Here is a 25,000-nt window from a genome sequence, read left to right as displayed (position 1 = left end):
TATATATATATATATATATATATATATATATATATATATGTATGTATGTATGTATGTATGTTTTTGGATTAATATGTCTTTATTTTCCATGAAACATACACTTCACATTCAACCAAACAGGCACACCTAAACTAAACGCATAACAAAAAAAGTTAAAATGAAATTTAAAAGGTACTTCACTACCAGGTTGTAGCAAAATATTCCCCTACTAGATTCTTTTTTAAGTTTTTATAAATGAATCCCAAATCTCATTGTATTTCCCGTTGACTATATATGTACTGTACGTTTCTCCATAGCCACACAGTGCTGCTTGCTTGGTCTATTAACAGATTTCCATGACAGCAATTTTATGTTTAGCTTCAGACAAAAAGACTAAATATAGAATTAATACTGTAATGTCAGTTTTGTGCCAGTATCTTGGGAAATCACTGTTTTTGCCTTCAGGAATTGGAACTTTTACAACAAGATTTTGAGAAATTTTGATTCATAATGTATATACGGTGACCACTTTTTCTTCTCTGAAATATTATGCCTTTTTTTTATTAATCCTCCTTCAGAGTCACAAAGGTTTTTATTAGACATGCCACACCAGAAGGAGATCCTGCAGTGCAGGAGCTGGAGCTCTGTGTGCTGCAGTGGAAAGACTATAACGGAGCTGTGAAACGGCAATTAATAAATAATAGAGCTGACCTAGATTTCAAAAGACTGAGGGTGAAACTGTGTGAACTGCACATCAAAACGACTTGCTTGCAGTGTAGAGCTGCTGATGGGGAGGTGTTCCTGCCATCACACAGAGTGCTTCAAACTGCCATGGGAGAGCAGACAGCCAAGGAATGGTAAATAGATACACCAAAGATGGAGGGTACAGGAAATAAAAAACAAAAACATTGACTCTTAAGCTAGCAGGGAAATATTCAGGAATGCCAGTAATTCCCCCCAAAGCACAGACGGCCATAAACCCATTATGTAAGTCATGTCAGATACAATTGCTGCACAGAACGAGTGCACTAAATGATAGTGGATGGAGGGAAAGATGTGACTGAAAACAATAAAATGGGAAAATGTAGAGAGGCACAGATGGAGGTGAACAGGGAAAGGGAGGAGTAAAAGACAAAGACCAACAAGAAAAGAGGAAGCATGCCAGTAGTATCAGACAATGCTGACGCCTGAAGCATGACTCGCATGGACAGGGAGTCAGAGAGGAAGAAAAGCGACGTTTTGTTACTGTGTACGACATTGTTCATTTATCCTGATTTTTGTAGTTAATAATAGAGACTAAGATCAGATTAGAATGAGTTGGAGTGTCCTTTTTTTTAACACTGGTGCTCTCAAACGTTTTTTATTAATGTCACTCTTGCCTTATATGGCTCAAAGAATGAGCTATTGGTGATATTTATACTGTTGTGGAAGTCCACATGTGACAAACCTGACGAGTAGCCCATTCAGACCAAAAGAAACGTCATGCTGGTCAAACCTCTGCTGGTGGTCTATCTGAAGGAATCTGTAAGTTAGCTGGCCCTCTTTTGCGATTAGCCTATTGTCATTTAAAGCAGTCTTTTGATGCGTCGTTGTACTTAGCTGCGTCGTTGTACACAGATCAATGCGGGACAAACGGCAGGAAGGCTGTGAACTTTACAGACCTTTTGAGAGTCTCGTCTCAAAATGACCCAACCCAAAACACTAACTGTGATGAACGTGGAGACGGGTAATGGAAAACGGAGGGCAGCGCGACTCCCGTCTTTTAGCTCGGGTGCTGACTGTCAATGAAGTCGGCTAAACCACTTTTGAACCAGACGCAGGCAAACCGTCATCGTCTGTTCTGCTGAAAAACACTGTCAGCAGGAGGGACGATTTTTGGTGCAGAATTTTATAACCGAACAACGACCAGGACGCACACGTCTGCTTTCTCTGACTGTCCGAGAAATCTGATGTTTTCACGTCACAGATGATGAACAAAGGCATTAAAATGTGGGTCTTTCAGGTAAAACATGAGGTTAATGCAGGCAACCAGAAAATTACCCTGTGACAGCTGGAGTAAATTAATTGTTTTTGTTGTTGTTGTATTTTATAGATATTTTGACTGCAGTAGATAGAGTGCCTTGCTGTATGTCACATGGCTATACAGTATTGTCTGAACACCTCCCACCCTAAAGTATGTTCAGTATTTCTAGTCATAACATCAACAGCTCCATATCTGCACTGATGACCTTACTGGCACATGTTCAGTGATTTGAGACAATGCATGCCAGCAGTCAACACGCATTGGATTGAACAAGACTACATCCAGAAAGTGATGGCAAGGATTCAATAGTTGTTGTTTTTTTACCTTTTCATCAAAGTGTAGAACAGCAGTGACGTGTCATATGCCACCAAAACAACACTCAAATACTGTGTATTGCAGTAATTTAAGAAGGCTTAAGCCACATTCTTGTAGCTGTTGTCTGACTCTTACTTGTTTCAAATGTAAATAAACTATTCTCTAAAAAATATATTTACATTACATTATTTATAAGACACACCCATTTGAGTTCCTTAATTTTAGCTTTTTATCCAATTGCTTGAATTATTTTCATAAAGGTTGTTAATTTATGAAAATAATCAATAGTTGCTGGCCATGGTTTAAGATGACACCCATTGAGCAGCAGCAATCCACAGTTAGTGGGGCCGTCCACCACCAAAGAAATTCTTAGTCCTCTAACACTCAACACCATTTTGGCGACTAATGGATTTGTTGATTTAATGGACAGATCATGTCGAAGTTCATGCAAAAGCACCACATTACATCTTGTGAATAAATTCATGGAAATAAGTGATTCAGCATAAAAAATGACTAATTGACTGAAGAAATCGTATTCCACTAAGGCCAAAATGACCGATCAGCTGACTAATCGACGAAGAGGGGGGCAGCCCTAACATTTAGTAACTTGAAATAAAGAATGAATGAATGCAATACAATGCATACACTAAAGACTACGGGACTCCGTCACACAGACTAGTGCTTACTAAACAGAACACATTAACACAGACACGCTACAACACCCAGAAGGTAACTTAAAACAAACCTGATGCATGCACAGCCCCAGACATCATGCAGTGGAATGTTCTAGATGTGACCGGGGTCACCGAGGCCATACAAGATGTAAGCTGTGCTGGGGCCGAGGGCTTAGCTATTGGCCTGTGACTCTTTCACACTGTGTCACAGGTGTAATAGCTGTTGATGTGCTGCGGTACTGTTGACAAGAACAGAGGATGGCGTAGGGCACAACACCAGAAGGCAGAACATCAAATCCCTCATGGTTAAACACTCTCTACACATTTGCACACACTTAACTGTCCTTGAGTTTGCAACAGAACAAAGAAAATGCCGTTACCAATAGACAACTGCAGCAATGAAGGCAAGAATGAAAGGAATTTAAGTTTCATATAAATCAACTCCTGCACGGTTGAACACATCATCCACCGCTCACCGTTCAATAATGACATAATTGAGCCATTCTAGGAGCTATATATTTTTTTTAATGTTATGTGGAGTTTTTGTGACTGATTGGCTTTGGCAACGTGGGCTTCTTGATCTAGGACAGCCCCTCAACATCTTCTGGCGCTGACATTTTCAATCGCAGCAGGTCTACGGGGCTACAATGCAGCCCGCGTTGTCCAGATTAGTTTGCTTACATAACCTTCATATCAGACGTGTAAAAATAACCCAAGCTGGATCACACATGCAATCATTTTATGGAGGCTAGAACTCAAGAATGCTGACCAACGTGCAGAAAGTAGGATCGCACATCACACTCACTGATCAGGAAAAGATCCGGCCCCTGCACAACAAGTGGGCCCTCTCTTACCATATGCGTGTGTTGTTACATAAACAGGTGCATGTAACCGCAGCTCCATTTCCACGCTTGCCTTTCATCCGAACAGATTACTGAGAATTGGCTTAAAGCATGAGCTGCCAGATTATGAGAAAAAAAAAATATATATATTATGTGGGCTGGGCTTTTTAGAGGCAGGACACTCAAAGTGTCCACGGTAAACCCTTAATGCTCTCCAGGTATAAAATGTTGCACATTTTAAGTTCAACGCAAGAATTGTGCTTTTGTAAAAAAAAGGCGTGGAATGTAACTAAGTACATTTAGGCTGCTCAAGTACTGTACTTATAGTGTACAACTATAGTGTATTATTAGGTAGTAAAGAGTCTAATTATTATGTATACAAAGTAGTTAAAATTAGCTCCACCTTTACCAGCTTTAGTGGTTTGATGAATCGTCTCTCTCTACCATCATCAGTACAGCTGATGAGCTGATGTGTGCATCTACACACATGTTGTTCCACCCGTCAGACCCCCCCCCCCCCCCGCCCACATATCCTCAAAACTATTTCACATTTCAAACAGAGTCTCTTAAACGGAGCCAGCTGCCAGAGCTCTTGTGCATAATCCTGGCGAGAGAGGCTGTGAGCTCATATTCAATAGTGTGGTCTAGTGACACTGAGACACTACGCTGGCTCTCATGACCCACAAGACTTCATTACTGGCGTGTGTTACTGTCCCACAGGATACACAGACTGTGTTTAGATGATTTACTGTAAAGTAACTTTCATTGCCATGCAATCCGAGGACGACACAGGGATGTTTTAGCGGGATGGATAGAAGTGCGGTGTTCAAGTTAATTTGAGATGGTCGGGACACATCGAGAGGTTCTTTATTCTCGGTTGTTTGTCAGATATGTTACACTAACCTGCTTTATTTAGATTTTATTTAGATTTATCAAAGAATCTTATAGACATGTCTTACTATATGAAAATTCCCTTTTGACATATTCCTCTCTGCATTCTTCCCGCTCCCTTCTGAGTTTAATAACATAAATTTATTGTTTGACTTTTGCTCTAGTGTAAAACTGATCATAAAGTTATACATGTTTTACATCTAAGTATGTCCCTTTTCTTTTTGTTGTGCTTCTGTAGGAGCGTGGAGGTGGAATGGGGAAGCTGGAGCCGATCTCCCCGGTTAGCCCGGTCCACATGGACCCTGACTTGGATCTGGTGCCGGCTCGCTTCTCCAAGGAGGAGCTGATCCAGAACATGGACCGCGTAGACCGGGAGATCACCATGGTGGAGCAGCAGATCTGCAAGCTCCGCAAAAAACAGGTCTGCACACCTATGAATCCGGGTCATAACTTTGAGATTGTATTGGCTTGTGTTGTGTTTAGAAATTGCAGACTGATGCTATCAAGTGTTCCTGCTTAACTCCCTCATTTTAAGAAGGATTTATGCTTCCTTGTGGAGATATTCTGCTGTAGATGCCTTCGACTTGGGAATTGACCTATATTTCTGCCAAAGATATAACCTGTTGATAGTTGCAGCACTAGATGGATGAAGAGCATATGCACCAGAAAGTTGAGAAGTAGGCGCCACTTTGTGATGTCATTCGTGTGCATTCCGCACATATTTTGACCAGGCGGGCACACCTGAAAGCACTATGAAGTACCTTTTTAATCCGGCATGCATGTATATGTCTAACTCTTTGCCAATCCTGGCGTCCTTGTTGAATTTTCTTCGTGGCAGCTTTTGGCTTGTTTGAAGTGTTCATGTGTGGCTTCTCCAGTGTGACTTTCCCTGCCAGGCTGCACTTGGCATCCGTGTAATAAAGTCTTAAGCAGACTTTGCTGTGTTGTAATCGCTGCATTCAAGGTCTGTAGCTGTTTCTTGCTCAATGTGCCACCATTCTGTACACACACTCCTCCAGGCAGCTGCATTCCCCCCCCCCTTCTCTTTGGCTTTTTTATTTAGGAGAAAAGTAGGTTAAAAATATAGAAGGCTATAAATAACACTTTCCCTGAGGGAGGAGGATTATGGTGGAGGTTTTGTGACTGCTAAACCACTCACATCCCTGCCACACTGACTCCCTTTTGGCTGCCTGCCATGTTTAGTAGAGAAACTGTATGTTAAGTTATTTCTTTTCCGCCCGACTCCCTCCTTCATCACGCATGCAGTTATGTTTAAATTATGCTAATTTGTAATTTAAAACAAAGAAATCGTCATTGAAAAGTAGCATTGGGTAATGTATTGATGGCAGCTACATGTGGGGTTTTCAGACCCACTGATTATTTAAGACACACTTTAATGGGTATTTATTAACACACTAATATTGTAGACACAGCATTAACCCTTTACCCTCCCCATGATAACATTACATTGATAATAACAATGACTGTACCCCACAACAACACAGACACTATTTGCAGTACAGGAATACATTTATTTATTTTTTACTTGGAAGTACTCAGCTAGTGGAGAATGGCCTCCAAATAACATACTAATGAGACAAATACAAAAGTTTGTTGTTGTTGTTATTGCCCTTCATTAATAGAAAAGACTTGGTATATAATTAATCTGGGTTATTTACCAAATTGAAAAAGGAACAAAAACAAAGCTGGCTATTGGATTCCACCATTAGGGTTGAAACTTGTGAATGATCGAGACACTAAACTCTGCTGCTTACAAGCATAAATCAAGACCCCTCAATACACACACAGTGTTTTTATGGATATTTTTTTCTTTTACAGTCCGGCTCTCTTCAAGCATTAAAACATCTGGACTAATTAAGTGGCACGGTAAAACTTTATTTAAAGAGTTGTGGCAGAGTTAGTGGATGGGCGGGGGATGGGGCTTAGGTTACCGCCAGCCTGTGTCATGTCAGCCAAGCTCAGGACGGCTGGTTTATTTTATTTTACTTTGAAATGGAAGAGGGTGGGGGTGGGGGTGTGGGGGGGGAGGGGGGGGGGGGGGGGGGGGGTCTCTGTGGGAATGTCTGTGTTTCCAGCACCAGATGCTTATCCTGGCCTTTCATGCCACATGATGATCCGTCCTGCTCCACTCTCATGTGGATCCTCTGGAGGCCGCCTTTCCCCCTTTTGAAGCCCCTGACAGGAGATGAGAAGGAGGGGGGGGGGGGGGGGGGGGGGTAACTTAACTGTAGATCAGCTATATGCACGCCACTCAGCGACGATAAATTAATAATATTCCTTTATTTATTATATCCAAAATAAATCCAGATATGATTTAATACATATCAGTATTCCTATTTGTATTCTAGATGCTTTTGTAGGCCCTAACGTACTGTGATTTGGGAGATTGAGGAAGTTTAACTTCATGACTTGTGCTAAAGCAGTTTAGCCATCTAGCTAACTAGTAGCTTATACAGACACGTTGAGTTTCATTGCTGAACAATAAGCGAGACAGAGTTTTTGCTTGTATTATATATGCTACGTACATCTGCAAAATGCAGACACACAACCACCTTTTTTTTGACCGCATATGTTGAAACAGCTGCTTCATTAGAAAATTCAATGTATAAATAATTTAAATGTTCAAATGAATATCTCATTATCGCCTATCACAGGCAGAAGGATGTGGCTACTTCCACATGCTGCTCATCGAGGTACTTGAGTGTGGGAGGATTAATGATCCTGACTGGTCCATTAACACCTTTTCAACATCTGGATAGCAATCCAATCTGCCAAAGATGCAAAGATGGTTGTAAATGTAAATGGCCTACGAAAGCCAAACAACTTTTCATTCTATATGCTGAATGTAAGATCAGGCATCTCTTCTTTCCTACTTGTGCTCCTTCAGGGAAAGATTGACGGACATAAAAGCAACGACTGAGCTCTAGATGAATGGCAGTGAGACGTGAAGGTTGACGCACCTCAACCATGCCAGATTCACTCTTTTAATTCCTAGCAGTTACATGCCAAGGTGATTAGTAAATTAGAGGAACACCGCTGTTTTCCAGTTTGTGTTAATTTCCCACATTTCCCACTCTTACTTTTTATTTTGCGGTCTCTCTTTCTCTCTCTCTCTCTCTCTCTCTCTCTCTCTCTCTCTCTCGCTCTCGCTCTCTCATTGGAGGTTCCAGCCACACAGCAGGCATTGGCTTTGTTTACAGGCTGTTGTAGTAACTCTTTGATTAACAAGGCCCTGGGGAGTTAATAGCTATTACAGCTAATAGGACAGTTAGTCTCGTCCCTGCTGGAGTGCCGGGGGGCGGGGAGGGGACTGTTGATCTAACACACACTCTGTAACCTCGCAGCAGGAACTGGTGAGCCACAGTTCTTCCTGGAAGATCAGGGCCCTTTTGGATTTCTCATGTGTTAACTTGTATCTGTGTGTGTGTGTGTGTGTGTGTGTGTGTGTGTGTGTGTGTGTATGTGTGTGTGTGCGTGCGTGCGCGTGCGTGCGTGCGTGCGTGCGTGCGTTACAGCAACAACTGGAGGAGGAGGCTGCAAAGCCACACGAGCCAGAGCGGCCCATCTCACCACCACCCAGCGAGGCCAAGCACCGCAGCCTGGTGCAGATCATCTACGATGAGAACAGGGTCAGTAGATTACAGATACGCACCACACGCTCAGTCTGTGGCCCACAGCTCCAGCCCAATTTGTCTTCACTTGATCATATATGCAGTGTTCTACCACAAGCAAATGTCCGAGTTAGAGAGAGCTGGTAGCTTTTCCCTAATAGTTCAGTATTGTTTCACTGGGCTGTTACATCCGCTGAATATTCTCTACTGCCTGCTTTGGTTATTTGGTTCTAATGTCAGCGGTAGGGCAGCTAGTCAATGTTGGAGATGTAAACTAGATTAGCCAGCAGGTGCAGCTTTGAGCAAACCACAGATATTTTTACCACGAGTGAAGCCCCACATATCACATATTTCATTGACGATGTAGACGTAGAGTGGTGTACTCCCATAGTGTGTATAATACTGAGCAAAACACTAGGGCTCTGAAGAGATTGGTCCGTCTGTAGAGGACATTTATATTTACCTTTTTTTTTTTTTTTTTTTTCTTTTTTTTTTTTTCTTTTTTTTTTTTTTTTTTATATAAATATAATCCTCAAAGACCTGTGTCAATGAAAGCAGAGAATGCCACCAGGTCTCTTCCGACCTGAGCCTCCCACTCTTTACTGCCAGGCAGAATTGTTGCCTAACAGAATAAGCTACTAAAGGGCATCGCAGCAGGCACGATGAATCACACACTCACAGCTTATAAGGTGACACAGACGCACACTGAAACAAATCTTTGTCTTTTATCAGCTGTACAAGTGTAGCAGCTTACTCATTATTTCAAGAAAAAGATAAAGAGAGCAGCTGGGAGGTCACATACCACTATTTTTAAGTGTTTAGTTGGTCCTAGACACAGCAATCATTATATGCAGGAGTGCTCTGTGCAGATTTTTACCTTTATAAAGGAGTTATTCTCAGTGCTCTCAGTCCCCCTAGTGGAGAAACGCACACGTCTCCTTTTTTGGGGGGGATTTCTTAGAACTGCCATTTAAAGCTGGGAACTCCTCTCTCGTACTCTATCACACCCCATCCTCACCGTCATTGAACCAGTCTCCTATGGGGAACTAGAAGTAATGTTGTAACTTCCCACTTCAAAGGGAAAGAGCTCTTGAATGTATTCAAACAACGTCTCTTGACACATTCAAGGCAGATCCTTTTCAAACAATGGAAAAGCAGAGCATTGTGTTGAGAAAATATGCGGCAAATGGAGAAGCTGGTTTTAAAACCCCACGTGTTGGCAAGCAAGCAGTCCCCATGTTTAAGTGTAATTGAGCAGGAGACTAAATCCCCAACAGCTGCACAGATGTCCCCAGATAAGAACCAAAATATCCTGAGAAGACCTTTTCAAAGGGAAAACCACAGCACAGGGAGTGTCCCGCATGACTTTGACCCTTACTGTCCTCGCAGCTAAACCACAAGCACGTCGATGCAACAGCAGGAGATTGCAGATTGCTCAAGACTCATCTGAAATCATCCTGGCTTACTTCACAATGTAGCTTGACCTCTGTAACACTTTCCACTTCCCTCTGACGGGAAGGATGTACTCTGGCCTACTGCCTGCCCCCTTAACCTCTCTCTCTCTCTCTCTCTCTCTCTCTCTCTCTCTCTCTCTCTCTCTCTCTCTCTCTCTCTCTCTCTCTCTCTCTCTCTCTCTCTCTCTAGACCGAACCAGCTTGTTCACCTTTTTTCTAGCTTCTCTCACGCTACAGTGACACATAGCATAGACTTAATTTACTCTTGTTTTTATCAGTGCATCCAAATGAGATTTAACACTTTTGTTTACATTCAGCCTCATATATGCGTCTCCATTAGCCAGATCATACAGATCACTGCTCTCCCACCCACACAGGTAATGTGTATATACATTTCAGTACATACACATATTCCATATATATTTTCTTTCTTTTTCTTTTTTTTTTTGTGTGCATGTTGGGTATAAGTACTCCAGCCTCAGCATGCCTTTTTGAGCTGGTGTCATCTGTCCCCTCTGGGCTCATTACATTACATTACATTACAGTCATTTAGCAGACGCTTTTATCCAAAGCGACTTACATTATGTGCATTCAACATTGGTAATCAAAAGAACTACTAGTCACCAGAAGTCATAAGTACATCTCCTTTTCCAAACAAGAATCTAAGAGCATGAAGCAGAGCATAACTCAGAGCCAAAGTACAGTGCAGAAACAAAAACAACAGTTAGTGCTATAAGTAATACGAATACAATAAGTGCAACAAGCTAGTATGAATACAATAAGTGCTAAGTGGAAGGCTCAGGGTAGCACTTCCTGAAGAGGTGGGTTTTCAGCCTGCGTCGAAAGATGGGCAGCAACTCTGTTGTCCTGACGTCAGTGGGAAGTTCATTCCACCACTGTGGGGCCAGGACAGAAAACAGCCGTGACCGGGTCGATCGGCCGCCAGGACCTCTGAGCGACGGGGCAACCAATCGCCCCGTGGCAGCAGAGCGAAGTGGTCGGGTGGGGGTGTAAGGCTTGACCATGGCCTGGAGATAGGAAGGAGCTGTTCCTTTCACTGCCCTGTAGGCTAGCACCAGAGTGGAGTGGAGTGGATGCGAGCTCTTACAGGTAGCCAGTGTAGAGAACGGAGAAAGGAAGTTGTGTGGGAGAACTTGGGGCGATTGAACACCAGGCAAGCTGCGGCTTTCTGGACAAGCTCCAGAGGTCTGATGGCCGACGCCGGGGCTCCGGCGAGTAGAGAGTTGCAGTAGTCCAGGCAGGAGATGACAAGAGCCTGGATGAGCACCTGCACCGTCTCGTCAGTGAGGAAGAGACGAATCCTCCTGATGTTGTAGAGCAGGAATCTGCAGGAGCGTGTAACGGATGAAATGTTTGCTGAGAATGACAGTTGGTCATCCAGGGTCACACCCAGGTTCCTCGCAGTCCGAGTCGGCGTCACCACGGTAACATCAATGGCTCAGTGTCACCAGCTTTCCCAGACAGGGTTACAGGCGCATTTCTACCGACATCCCATTGTCAAACCCTGGGGATGGCTCAACTGAAGTTCAGTCGTCTCATATTTGGGGCATAGCTGTTATAGACCTGAGCACAAGAGAAGCCAGCTCCATTCCCCTCTTTTTCCTTGCAAAATTATTAATTTCTAGTATTTATTGTGAAGAAATATTCCAAGAGTTTCGATGTTTGTATCGTACAGTCTTGTTTTAAAAAAAGAAGAGAAATCCTTGAGCCTCCGTACTCCCTGAGGATGAAAGGCTGGTTTTAATAATTGCTGTTCATTAACTGCTTCTGTAGTAAGCAGGCTCTCTGAGGCAATACTCTGCAGCCTGTTACACCTACTCACTGGTGAGGCATCAACACAAATGAGGAAATCAATGCAAAGCGAGTTGAGGAAGAAAGATCGCATTATGTTACTGTATCCTGCATTTGAATAATATGCAAAGTCATGGGCATATGTAAATCATCAGTTTTTCCTTATGTCATAGAGAAAATGCACTTTAAAAAAAAGTGGAGCCCAGTCATTTGGCTTCACTCACAGGTGACTCAGTTGGAAGCCTGCGTGAGTCTCGTATAAACTTTGGAATAGATCGAAAACACCTCCTGTGCTACCTCTGCAGTGAAGACGGGAGTGAAAAGGACAAGGAAGCAGCATGACATTGTGGGCGCTGAAGAAATAAAGGTTGACGTGCACACGTACACCCCGGCAGGTTCCGTCTCTCTAAAGTCTCCATCCAAACCCCTCCCTCGCTGTGCTTCCATCCCATCTGTGAACGTGTCTCACTGCGAGGTCACTGAAGGAGATGGAAAGCAACGGAGCATGTGGTGTGTCACCAAGGAGAGAGAGAGAGAGAGAGAGAGAGAGAGAGAGAGAGAGAGAGAGAGAGAGAGAGAGAGAGAGAGAGAGAGAGAGAGAGAGAGAGAGAGAGAGAGAGAGCTCACACATTTGTCTGCTGGAGCTAAATATAAGAATGTATGGAGGTCATCCAGAGAAGCAGATGGGAGTTTGTTTGCTGCCCAGCTTCATGATTCCTGCCAGGAGTTTGTGTTGTAAAAAAAGCTGATTGTTGTAGGTAGTGAGCTGGAGGTGAGATCTTTTTCTCTCTTCCATCATTTGTCTCTTCTGAGATGAGCACCAGAGCCCTTTAGCCCCCCCCCCCCCCCCCCCTCCTTTCCCTGTTTTTTTGCTCTATCGCTCCCACTCATTTTCTATTCCACTCCCACTTACCAGCCTGCCTTGCCTGCTCTTTCTCCCGTCCTCTCTCTCTCTCTCTCTGTTCAGGGGATGTGAGTAACCTTTTTTTTTTTTTTTTTGGGAGAGGAAAGAGGGAGCTGAGGCAAGGAGCTGTGGCCCAGCTTGAGTTAAAAGCTCTAATAATAGTTGCTGCATCCATCTCTCCGTCTATCCGTCCATCCAGTGAGCAGTAGTGTAGCCTCAGTGATCAAGTGAGCGGGCTCACAGCGTTGCTGTGGTGATGGCTGAGGTGCATGCGGCCGGCTAATGTACTTCTTCTGTTTGTGTTTCCTCACCAGAAAAAGGCAGAAGAGGCTCATAGGATACTGGAGGGACTGGGACCCAGGGTAGAACTGGTGAGTGCAGGCTTTGATTTCGTATGCATTTATTTTGTTCCCTGCTCTCATGGTTTTTTTTTTTTTTGCATTATTAAAAAAAACAGCGTTTTATTGAAGAGGGATAAAGGATGCTTGGGACAGACCAGGAACACGTTCATAGGTGCAAGGCTCTTCAGCAGGGGGGTGTAAAGTAACAAAGTCAAAATATTTTATTACTATACCCAAAGCTCCTTAAGCAATGTACTCACATCAGGGTGCAATGTTAGAGGATCGCTTGTACCGAAACCCACTTTAAAGGACTAGACATAATTCCCAAACTGCCTTTGTTTGCAATATTTTTTCACTTATTTGTTTTAGTCATACACACAGTGTATTTCATCACTTAGTTTTATTCAACCTTTTGAGCTCATGCTAGACGCTACATGAAACAGGTTCCTCTGTCCTGGTTGACATTTATTTTGAATGAGTTCTTTGGATCGAATTTGATCGGGTTGTTGGGCTTCAGTCAGTCACAGCTTTGAGTCACTTGTGTTTTTTGCTAAACATTTTTCAATCCTGAATTATTTTGAGGCACGGTCAGAGTCATATTGAGGAGATGTTGGAGTGAACTCTGTCATTTTGTAATCTGTTCATTGACAATCTGTTGCACAACTGAAAATATGGCTAATGTTTTCAATATGTTTGTTCCTTTGTGTGTTCCAGCCTTTGTACAATCAGCCTTCTGATACCAAGCAGTACCATGAGAACATCAAAATGTGAGTCTGTCACCACATATGCCTACATGCTTCCACATTAAGGAATGTTTATATCCAGCCATTAAAGTATAACTCTAAGAGAAGTTAGGACAGTTCAACCATTTATACGAGAGTGTATACATTTAGAAACTTATAATGGGGCATATGCACTCCTGTAGTATTCTGCTGCTATTTTGAAATGCTCTGTAAACATTAAACTACTGCCATTAGAAACAGAAACTTGTTTATCTCAGCAGCTATTAACTCCCGTAGTGGTTGCCTCTGAAAGAGAGAGACGCTCCTCACTTATCATAGCGGTCTTTTTACCCGTGACTTTTGCTACACCTCTGCTGTGACAGAGATCTGCAAATGTTATTTGTCTGTACCGCTCTGTCCGCACTGTGCCTCAGTAGCAGAAGAGCCGACATACCACCAGCCGGCGGCAGCACCCAGTGGACCGGGCAGAACCGGCCAACTCTATTAACTGGCCACTTTCAGACAAATGCGTCTGTGGTTGTCGTAGTTATGACAGCTGTTGAAAACAAGTGAATACATAACTGTCGTTATGAATGCCTCTTTGTTTAGTTTATCATTACAATGTTATAACATATCTGGTTCCTCTTTGAAAGCTTGTTTTGAAGTCCATTCAGTCATGTTTTGAACAACTTGGAAATGGTACGAAGGCTCAGTGTTGTATCATTTTGAGGACCTTAAATATGTGTGTTAATATCACAGTGGTTGTTTTGTATGCTAATAGTAGCTAAAAAACATCTGAAAATGGACTAAAATGACTATGGATTTATTCCCCCCCCCTGATATTATGACATGAAATATTAACAGCAGGATGGCTGTCTTGCCATCCAACATTGCATTAGGTGAATGTTTAATGGATCATGCCAATTTCCTATGTTAATGGAATTATGCAGAGATTACACAACTCTGCCATGTCTTATCAATAAGGCTCTGTAGTCTTAAGTCCTATAACTCACTGTGGCACATCAAGGGGCTGCACGAGAGTTCTAATAGCTCGTCTCCACCGTCGGCACTGTGGTGTGGGCACAGTGGCGTACCACAAGATGTGTCTGACCTCTTGCCAGAACGCTGCTCTGTCGTCAACCCTTTTGATCCCTGCACCGTTTGATCAGTATTATTGCCTCAAAGCAATTAACTGAAAACTCTTCCTGTGTGTGTGTGTGTGTGTGTGTTATTAAATACCACTGTGTCGCTTTGAGCCAGCACAATTGACTTCTTTGTTTTGCTAACCGGTTTGATAACCTTGGCACTCATCCCTGCTGGGGTTAGATGAGTACCGATTTCTCTGTGGAGCTCCCGGCATCCGAGTCCCCATCCCGGTTCATCTACTACACACAGCTGATGATATTTTCTATGCATATTTAAACTGCTATGAAAACAAAAGCAATCTTTTGAAGTCTGAAAATGGTCTTGCTCAGTGTGCTTGTACCTCTGGGGAAACATCTGTCACACGTCTGCGTATTATGAATCTTTCAGCCATCATGTTTTAGAGGTATTATGCCAAATTACAGTGTTCTCCGGTATCTCAGAAGTGGCGCAGGCTTAGAGAACAAAGGAAACCTTTCGTATGGGTTCAGAGTTGCTAATCTTTCCCTTTGCCATCTGGCGTCCACAGGACAATGCCTTCTCTGTCTTTGCAGGGCTTCATCTTATCAGTCCTGTTTTTGCCCTACCAAGTTATTTCTCACTCATTATATGCCACCATGGCGAGTGTGGCTATCGACAGTACCTAGCTGGATTTAACAGTGTTTGTCTTCTCTGCTGCAATGGCTTCGCTCAATATGTGTCCGTTTGTTTGTGTGGGAGTGTTTATGTAGGTTGTGGGTTAAGGCTGTTTAGATTTAACTTGAGTTTGTTATTGCAGATAACATGTTTGGGAAATGGAGAATAGGTCATCCTGTGTGTTTATCCCTCCTGACCCATAAATGTTATCATGCCAGTGTCTAATTTTCTCAAAACTCAAATACTACAAGTATCCCACTTTGGTTGTCTTCTGTCCTTGCCTGTGACCCAAAGGACCCTGCGGCTCAGCTGAAGTGACTAATGTAGAATAAGATTACATTAATCAGTGGGAAACGTGACCTTACAACTGACAGATTAAGTGTCTGGAATAAAATTCTGTCTTGCAGCACAGAAAGAGACAAACTGAGTGGCTGCCTAAGGAGATTACTGGCCCTGACCTTTTATTTGAAGCACTGTGGCTGGCTGTTCCCAGCCCAGACAAGTTTTATAAGTTTGGCTCACCTCGCTGTCCTTTCCACCCAGAAGCAAGTTTATCGAGCGGTGGCATACAAGGACAGGCATTGTTTGCGAGTGTGGTTCTTGTTTGTTTAGTGGGTAAAGAAGCGAGGCAGAGGGTAGAACATGTGTACCCGAGGATCTAGAGAACATCACATATCTAGATTTATCAAGTGGAAAAACATGATGAAGTTTTGTTATGTCCTCACCGTATTCTTGCGTTTATATCCCTCTGCCCCTCCGTAATCTCCACACCTCTGTTTCTTCAACCCTCTTAGAAACCAGGCGATGAGGAAGAAGCTCATCTTATACTTCAAGAGGAGAAATCATGCTCGTAAGCAGTGGGTAAGTAATAAACTAAACATTTTTGACGGATGACTCGTGTGAAACTGGGCCAGCTGCTCCTGAAGTGAGTTGCCATTTTAAGCAGACCAGAGAGGAATAGAGCTCCGGGCATGATCTCTTGTCAGTACACTGTGCTTTGGGGAATGGATTGCTTTTGAAAAACAAAACAAACAATCTCTCACACAATCAAAAAAACAACAACCCTACATCTGTTGAATTCTCATGTCAGCCAAGCACTTCTAATGATTCCAGTGATCGAGGTAGACTGAGCCAAAGAGCACGACTATAAATAAAGCAGGGATCAATGAGGTGAGCTCGCATGCCAGATCCAGGCAGACATCTTAAAATCCACTAGCTCGACAGAAAATCGTTGTCGCAAATCAAGTTTCTATCCACAAGAAGGAAATATGACAGGAAAATATATATATAGTTTAAACCACAGAGATAGTGGTTATAGAGAGACATCACCTTGTGGTTTATGAGCCTACTGAGGGTCGTGTCTCCACCAGGTTTAATGGTCTGCTTTACAGCCCGCCTGTGTGGAAGCTGTGGTCTGTTGTCGGCTCAAGGCCAGACTCCCCGTAGAATCCCAACATATCACTTTGCCCCCTTCTGAACATGTAGAGGTTCATGGTGGGACACAATGGAAAGTTTGAGAGCTTAGGAAGATTTCTGAAAGTCATTATTGGAAAGAAACTAATGGTCAATTAGTGTTGTGTCTTTACATCAGAGGGTTAACTGGAAAAGATTGCTGATATTTAGGCAGATCTGCAATGGATTAAGAGATCTTTATCTTCCTGTGGTGCTCCAGGAACAGAAATTTTGCCAGCGCTATGACCAGCTGATGGAAGCCTGGGAGAAGAAGGTGGACCGCATCGAAAGCAATCCAAGGCGCCGAGCCAAGGAGAGCAAGGTGCGGGAGTACTACGAGAAACAGTTCCCAGAGATCCGCAAGCAAAGGGAGCTGCAGGAGCGCATGCAGAGGTGAGGTCACTAGAGTATAAGGCACTTCATTCCTGCAAATGCCTAGTTACTGCTCTTATTGTAAATTAAACAGTGGATTTGATTCAGTTACAGACATGTGTGGGTGGTTTTGAGTGACAGGTCTTGTGTGTTCTTCCTGTTGTAGCCGTGTTGGGCAGAGAGGAGGCGGGCTGACCTCATCTGCAGCTCGCAGTGAACATGAGGTCTCCGAGATCATCGATGGAATATCAGAGCATGAGGTAAGTTCTCCTGCTCAAGATGTTTGCCCCTCTACTTCCTCTTTTAAAGATTCAGGGTGTATTCACGCTGTCACACTCCTGAAGTTCAAATTGTCCGATTGTATTGAGCGTCACGGTTGGGATTGCTGCCAGGAATGAAACCAAGTCTATGAAGACTCTGCCGCATCAAAACACTCACTCAGCTTATTTGTATAACATGCAAATATAAATGTTTCTTTAGTAATTGGGGCAAAACAATTTAATAATTGGGAATTTTACTTAATAAGTTTATGATTACTGAACTAATTTCTATACTGTAAATTATTTAGATAAGTAATTAAAAGAAATCAAGTTCAGAAGTCTATAAATTGAGCAATTTTTGGCTTCCTCACTGAAAACCATATACTGTGTATGATAATCTTTATGAATATTATGTAATTTCACTGGCAGTAGATGGTAATAAAGATAACAGGAACAACTTACTGTAGTTTTGTTTCAGAGGCGTATGGCACTCAATATGTGCATATGATACAGCTGTTATACAGATATTATAGTATGCCACTGGAGTATTTGTGGTAGCTAAGCTAGCAGGGCTAGCCAAAGCTAAATGCTATCTCTTTAAGGCCACCACAGCCCAGTGGCAGGCACAGCAGCACAGCTGCTTTCAATTGAAATGCTCCCAAGACTTTGATAGTTTCTGGCTGTTTTTACTGCCCATCTCTCTTTTTACTGTCTTCCCTCTTTTCTCTTTTCCTTCTCTTTCCATTTATAACATGCGCAGCAACAGTAATTTTTCTCTGTGTACTTGTCCACTGTATTATAGTTCTGAGAAAGCTTTTTTTTTGTTAGCAGTTGTTCAAGCAAGCTGTGTAAAATTATATTAATACAATTGTCTTGACCTGACTTCAAACATACCTCTCAAATTCATACTATTTAAGCTCACATTTCAATAATTTAAAAGCTGATTGTTCACACATTTCACGTCCAGTTGACACCAAATATGATTTCCTGATTCAATTTAGGATTGCAATTAAATTATTAAATTTATACATATTTGCCATTAAAAAAACAACCTAACCAGATAAATGTCTCGCTTGTAACTAATGTTAAAAGTCTATGCAGAAGACTTGTTAGGCGTGATACTCTTACACTGTGAGCTGTCAGTGTTGAGGAGGAGCACGCTCTGAGCAGACAGCCGCGATATCCACTAGTCACACATTAGACCTGTTGCTCTCATGTCAGCCTGGTCCCATTAAGCTGAGCACTGTGTCCAATCGAGTTGTCTTGTCTCATCTCAAGAAAAGCTTTCTACCTTCTCAAGATAGCACAGCGCCTTTCCCATATCCCCCTCCTATCCTCAGACGTCATCTCACTTTTAAGATCGGGTAATGGTTGAAAATTGAAGAGTGACAGGACAGATACTTTGACTGCTGAGCCAACGAGACACCCTAAACTTCCATGTCAATATAAGCACCATGCTGTCAGATAATGACCGACCCACTCACTCCAGCATGTTGGTTTCTGTGCGTGTCTTGTCTCTGTCATTGGTGTACGCCAGAACACGGAAAAGCAAATGCGGCAGCTGGCGGTCATCCCTCCGATGCTTTTCGACGCCGAGCAGCAGCGCATCAAGTTCATCAACATGAATGGATTGATGGCCGACCCCATGAAGGTGTACAAGGACCGGCAGGTGATGAACATGTGGAGCGAGCAGGAGAAGGACACTTTCAGAGAGAAGTAAGCACAACACTTCAGTAAAGTCACAGTGGCAGACATAATTTCCTTTTCTGTCAATAGAAAAATACCCCTTTTTATTTTTATTTCTCTAGCAGCTAGATTGGGTTTCCTTTGGCCAAATATACACCTAAAATAGTTTTCCACCAAGTATGTACACTAAATTCTGAAAAGTTCTATTATTTCCCAAATTATCTTTATTAATTATCAAATTAGCTTCTTTTTAAGCAACACGATTGAAGCATTCTTGTTCTATTATCTTGTGGTATTAGAGTGATTGATAATGGGTCAGTAAGTTGTTGGTAAGGAAGTGAATCTTCGAGAGAGGAGGCATTGCAAGCTGCCAAATCAGATCAAACCCACACAGTTGAATTATTATTATTACTATTTAAAGTCTACCCACATGCAAAAGGAAGAGCTTCACTTTCTTTCTTTTTTTAAATTTGTATCCAAAACAGACATTAAGATATTAGATCACTTGTAATTGTTTGGTGTAATTTTTTATAATTTGTTAGATTAATGCAATAGATGTACCTCAGATTTTTTTTTTAAGTAAGCTTAGTCTTAAATTTCAAATTTTCTTTTTTTTTTTCAGTGACGTCACCACCTCAGTCACTCTCTTTATGTTGTTCTTTGATCTTCTGTTAGAGTTTTTCACTTTGAGTCGTTCCAGTACCGAGTTGCTAGAGTTTCTTCTCTTCTCCTCCCACAGGTTCATCCAGCACCCCAAAAACTTTGGTCTGATTGCGTCTTTTCTGGAGAGAAAGGTATTAACACAATTATTTTTGTATGTCTTTTTTCTGGGCAATCCAGTCTTCTCAGGAAATGATTATTTAAAAACTAATTTCTTCAATGTTTCAGACGGTGGCGGAGTGTGTGCTCTTTTACTACCTGACCAAAAAGAATGAAAACTATAAGAACATAGTGCGGAGGAACTACAGACGGCGAGGAAGAAGCCAGGTATTCTCACCTTTTGAAAAGATACTTTAATTCAAAGCTTTGTTGGCCTGAAAACCTGAGGGCATCGCTACATGTCTCATGTTGTTATTGCTAGTCAACCAAGAAGTCAGCTGCAGTCACTTAGCTAACTAATACATTTGCTAGTTGGCCAAAAACTTGTTTTCTATTTCATGTCATTACACACCAGGGCTGATGCACTTCCCTGTTGTCAAACTGGTTTGGCGAGAATTACCAGTATTTACTCTTCCCCTATTTTTCTTAACTTGACAAAGACTTTCCAGATTTGATCCAGTTGGACAGCAGATCAGTTTTTTCTATGGAGATATGAATATGCTTTGACTTTGCAAAGCAGACAATGTTGTGCTGAGCAAAAACAACATGCAATAGGATTTAAAATCCTTGAAAACTACTGAAAATGAGACATTGTATTGCTTATAAATATCTTATTCTCACTACCAGCACTGGAGTTCTAGTGATGTCTTTACAGAACTCCCATAATGAAGAGTTAAAAAACAAAAACAAAAACACCAAAGGTCACATGTGTGCTGATCCATTGCCACAATTTGCTCAACCCCATCATGTCAGCACTATTTCTATAATGAAATGTTTTTTTTTTTTTTAAACACAAGTCATTTCTATTGCTAATGAGCTCCCAGTTATTACTTGGCCTCAGATCAGGTGCTCGCTGTTAAACTTCGTGGTGGCGGGTGCTAAAGAAATGGCACATTAATTTACTGCTGACCTTTTCCTGTGGGCACGAGGATGGTGTCTCCTCATCTTTCCTGAAGAAATCTCTTGCTCATTACCCGCCGGTTTGCCTCCACATCTCTTTGAGGAGCAGCTAACACTAATAGCTTGCTGTCTCAGAGGGAGGTTGCTGGAGAGGAGGAGCAGAAAGTGCAATCTGCAATATGTCAGAACGACTGCAAATGCTAATAGAGATTATGTTTGGGTAGTGGAGAGATAGAGAGGGGAGAAGTAATAGCTTGATGCAAATGTTAATGTGTTTCCAGCCGTGATGAGGCTTGTTTTCTCACCGTGCTGTCGCGGAGCAGCTACACTTTCTATAGGGCAGCTTGGGGCATATTTAGACGCAGTGCGAACATATTTCTATGGTAAGGGTGGATAGAGATTGTTGATGATGTGTCTGGAGGAAGGAAAAAGTGTGACCATTATGTCCTTTTGAGTTGCGTTTTTTTTTGTTTTTCTTTCTGCCTGAGTTAATTTCAAAGGGAGGGAGAGGACATTAGTGATATTGAGCAAATGGAGATAAAGGTAGCTTCTCTAAATGAAAGGAGCATTTTGATCTGGGTATTCGGCCTTCCAGCTTTCTCTAATCCCCCTCTTTTTCATGGTTCCTCTCTCCCCTTTCATTCTGTAGCTCTCTCTCCTCTCTCTGTCTCCATTTGTGTCCTTTTTATAGAGCAGATGTGTAGTAAAGAGATCAACAAAAGTTTGTATTTTTTGGATGGCGATCAGCAAATACTTGGAGCTGAAGTTCTGATCAGTTTTAGTCTGTCTGCTTGGTCAATATTAAGCCGTGTTACAAGTTGTTCTGGTCACACTGCGTGTCTGGTCTGATCTGAACTCTAACCCTAAAAGCCCAGACACACAGGAAATTGGTAAGGAAGTGGTTCTGGGTGCTGAAAGAGCATATTCTTGAACTTTCATATCCTGTTTTGTTTTGTCTATGCAGAAAATGAATAGGATCTTTTAGGTTGGTAACTATTCTGTACTTTAAAGAAAAAGTGAACCAAAGTCTTCTGCAATGTCAAAGATAGAAATTGTTTTATGTTTCATGTTTTTGCAAACACAATGGTGCGTGCGGTTTGTTGTGTTATCTCTTCAAAAAACAACAACAACAAAAAAACCGCCAGACATCATACGGTCTGCAGCTGTGTGCCCAAAGCACATTTCTCTGAATAGTGTTTTAGATATCAGATCTGCCACAGGAAGAGCATCGACACTCACTGTTTACAGGCAGAACAAGTATATGGTTCAAAGACACTGTGGCTGGTCATTATAGAGAAATATTGCAGCAATCTGCTGAAGTGAAACAGTTATTTTCTGTAGTGAACAAAATTTAAATACTATGCGAAATGATTAAGTGATCATTTCCAGCTTTCATGTTTGTGCGTCCACACATTGAAGTGCATGTTTCTTAGGTACACAGGTTACAGGAGAGGTGAAGGTGTTTGGTGGTGAATCTATATGTCCATTTACCTTGGATTGAGCTTTGTTGTTTCCGTCTCCCTCGTCGCAGCACGGCCAGCAGCAGCAGCAGCAGCAGCAGCAGCAGCAGCAGCAGCAGCAGCAACAGCAGCAGCAACAGCAGCAGCAGCAGCAGCAACAACAACAACTGCACCGGGGCAGCCAGGAGGAGAAGGAGAAGGAGGAGAAAGAGAAGGAGGGAGAGAGGGATGAAGAAAAAAATGAAGCCGAAGACAAGGAAGATGGAATGAAGTGAGTCTCTTATTAATACTGACCAAAACGTCCTGCCAGAGTCATCTCATTTGCGTCAAACACTTGTTGAGTTTGTCAGTCCAAACATTGTGCGCTGCAGAGATGACTCACCAAACTGATCCATTAGAGAAGCACGCTGACAGAGTGAGAAAGTGAAAACATGTCTGCCACGTTGTATGAGCATGACATCTACAGCTGCAGCTATCTTCTCACTTTCCCCATTTCTCCAACAGACAATTTTAGAATTGTTCCCGGTCAGATGGAGTAGGAGTAAGTTTTGGCGAGCAGGGACCGTTTCTGTGAATCCAATCATTCTGTAACTCTCTCACCTCCAGCTAGACATTCCACCTACTGCAAATTCAAGCGTTCTTTCATTCTCCCTATTAAAACAGCTGTTTTCCTGTTTATGCATCTCCCCATCCCAATTGGATGCCAAGTTTAATTTTTTAAATTCTGTTAGTCTGGATTTTTTTTGGTGGGGGAAAATAATCAGTACGATTAACCGAGCTGTAAATTTGAAGTGTGCGTGTGTGTGTTGCAGTGTTTTCAGGCACTGGGCCAGCAAAGGATGCAAAACAACAGATGGAATATGACTGCTATCTGGTGCCTGAAAATTCATCAATGAATACAACAGTCTTATGTCTGCATGTGCTCACACACTATGTCAGCTTAGGCTTTACACTGCAATAGTTTCAAGTGATAGCAGGTCCTATTTATTAGCAGTTGTGTTGGACTAGAAGAAGATGATGCGGCACTGCCTACTGACTCCCTGCTCTGAGGCAAGTCCAGGGGACTGTGTGATTCCCAGTGCACCCTGCTGCCTGCCTGTCGCTGGCACAGCTGGCGCGCCTATATTTAGAGTGCCACCGGCTCCCCTCAGCAAGATTAATGGTGCTCGCGGAAGATGAATGGAGGAGCAGTGGGTTCAAACTCTGTGGCTGTCTCCTGGCATGCCATTGTGCTGACACTCGATAAATTATCTTGGGGGCGAAAAAAGACAGAAAAAGCAGTGTCTGTATACACTTTAACATTTTGTGTTTCAGTCTGCAGAATCCTCTAGTCACCTGTCCTCATGCACACAAACATGTCCAATGCAATGTAGAGGCTGCATTAGGGACAGTGATGGACAAGTACGTTTGAATTAAAGTTTTGGGATTGACTGAATAGCAGCATGGCCCATATTTGAGTCTCAGAAAAGGTTGTATGGGAATTATTTCACTGGTGAGATCAATCAAACATCAAACACTCTTTCTCTTGCTGATCGTGTTGACATTTCTCACACACAGGGACGACACCTCTGGAGAAGACGCCGAGGACAAAGAGCCCACTGTGACTTTTAAGGGTCGACGCACAGCCAACAGCCAGGGGCGCCGCAAGGGCCGAATCACCCGCTCCATGACCAGTGAGGTGGAGGAGACCACCACACCGCCACTCAACAATGAGCTCGGTCAGTCTCAGTGCACCGCAGAGAAGTGCCAATTTGCTCTTCCGTCTAGTGTTCTTTTAACATTTAAATACATTTTGCATTTGGCTACAGGCACATGCCCCACAGTTAAACTGCTATAATATACCTGATGAACACACAGCCATGACAAGCAACTTTATTTCTCATTCATTATAAGGAAACTCTAATTTGAGATAATATAATAGCTAAATGCAATTATGTTGGACCAAAACAATTGTACGTGTCAGGTTTACAGATGAGTGTTTCACGACATCATGCAGGACTGACTTTGTCACCTTCGATCTAGTTGCGGCCTCCTGTCCCACACCACAAGAGTGCACTGTTGTTCCTTTTGTCTTCATCCACAAAGTGACACTCATAAATGGCATGATAAGAAATCTAAACAGCAAAACGTTTATGCCTGCATATGATATGCACTTTCAATCCCACCCATTTGCAAAAGACAAAAGTATTATTTAAGGACACAAATTGTGTCAGCAGTGTCCACACACACACACACTCACACATACACACACACACACACACACACACACACACACACACACACACACACACACACACACACACACACACACACACACACACTTAGCTCTTTGTTTCCTCGCAGATGGCAAGTTAGCCATGCACACTCTCGCTGCAGGCTGTCAGGGATTTTTTGATGTTTCAGCAGTTTTGCGTGTATATGCTGCAGTCACTCCTGCATCACAGGGAATCCCCTGGTGACTCTGACTGTAGGGGCTCTCATCAGCAGCCCCCCCCCCCCACCCACCCACCCACCACCACAACTGTTTGTTCCCCTGCTGGCAGCGGTGCTCGCTGGCCCACGGTGCCCTTCACAGGTCCTTACAGAGGACACAGAAGCTCCCTCTCCGCTGTCAGCAGGCAGGGTCGGCCTTGGCTTGTGGGCTGTGCGGGGGAAAAGAAGCCAGTTGTTTTGTCTATAATCA

At 42.7% G+C, this 25,000-nt stretch overlaps 1 protein-coding gene across 6 annotated transcripts in view; it reads left to right on the top strand.

Annotated features, from left to right (window-relative positions):
• The window catches only part of ncor2 (nuclear receptor corepressor 2), an 85,403-nt gene that overhangs the window by 31,198 nt on the left and 29,205 nt on the right, over positions 1 to 25,000 (top strand). For 5 of the 6 annotated variants that reach the window (XM_068703827.1, XM_068703828.1, XM_068703829.1 and 2 more), the window contains 12 exons: positions 4,963 to 5,145; positions 8,261 to 8,374; positions 12,841 to 12,897; positions 13,582 to 13,634; positions 16,163 to 16,229; positions 17,041 to 17,213; positions 17,359 to 17,452; positions 18,990 to 19,168; positions 19,878 to 19,932; positions 20,027 to 20,125; positions 22,389 to 22,588; positions 23,875 to 24,035. In XM_068703827.1, the coding sequence (XP_068559928.1) occupies positions 4,963 to 5,145; positions 8,261 to 8,374; positions 12,841 to 12,897; positions 13,582 to 13,634; positions 16,163 to 16,229; positions 17,041 to 17,213; positions 17,359 to 17,452; positions 18,990 to 19,168; positions 19,878 to 19,932; positions 20,027 to 20,125; positions 22,389 to 22,588; positions 23,875 to 24,035 (1,435 nt within the window). Of the gene's footprint in view, positions 1 to 4,962; positions 5,146 to 8,260; positions 8,375 to 12,840; positions 12,898 to 13,581; positions 13,635 to 16,162; positions 16,230 to 17,040; positions 17,214 to 17,358; positions 17,453 to 18,989; positions 19,169 to 19,877; positions 19,933 to 20,026; positions 20,126 to 22,388; positions 22,589 to 23,874; positions 24,036 to 25,000 lie in introns of those variants that run through there. The other variant, XM_068703831.1, reaches the window with a different exon arrangement.

This window comes from Cebidichthys violaceus, unplaced genomic scaffold, assembly GCF_023349555.1.
Source record: "Cebidichthys violaceus isolate CVI_PGR_0920_01 unplaced genomic scaffold, fCebVio1.0.p SCAF_9, whole genome shotgun sequence".
Classification (NCBI taxonomy): Eukaryota; Metazoa; Chordata; class Actinopteri; order Perciformes; family Stichaeidae; genus Cebidichthys; species Cebidichthys violaceus.
Note: the sequence above shows the minus strand (reverse complement) of the source record. Positions and strands in the feature narration are given on the sequence as shown.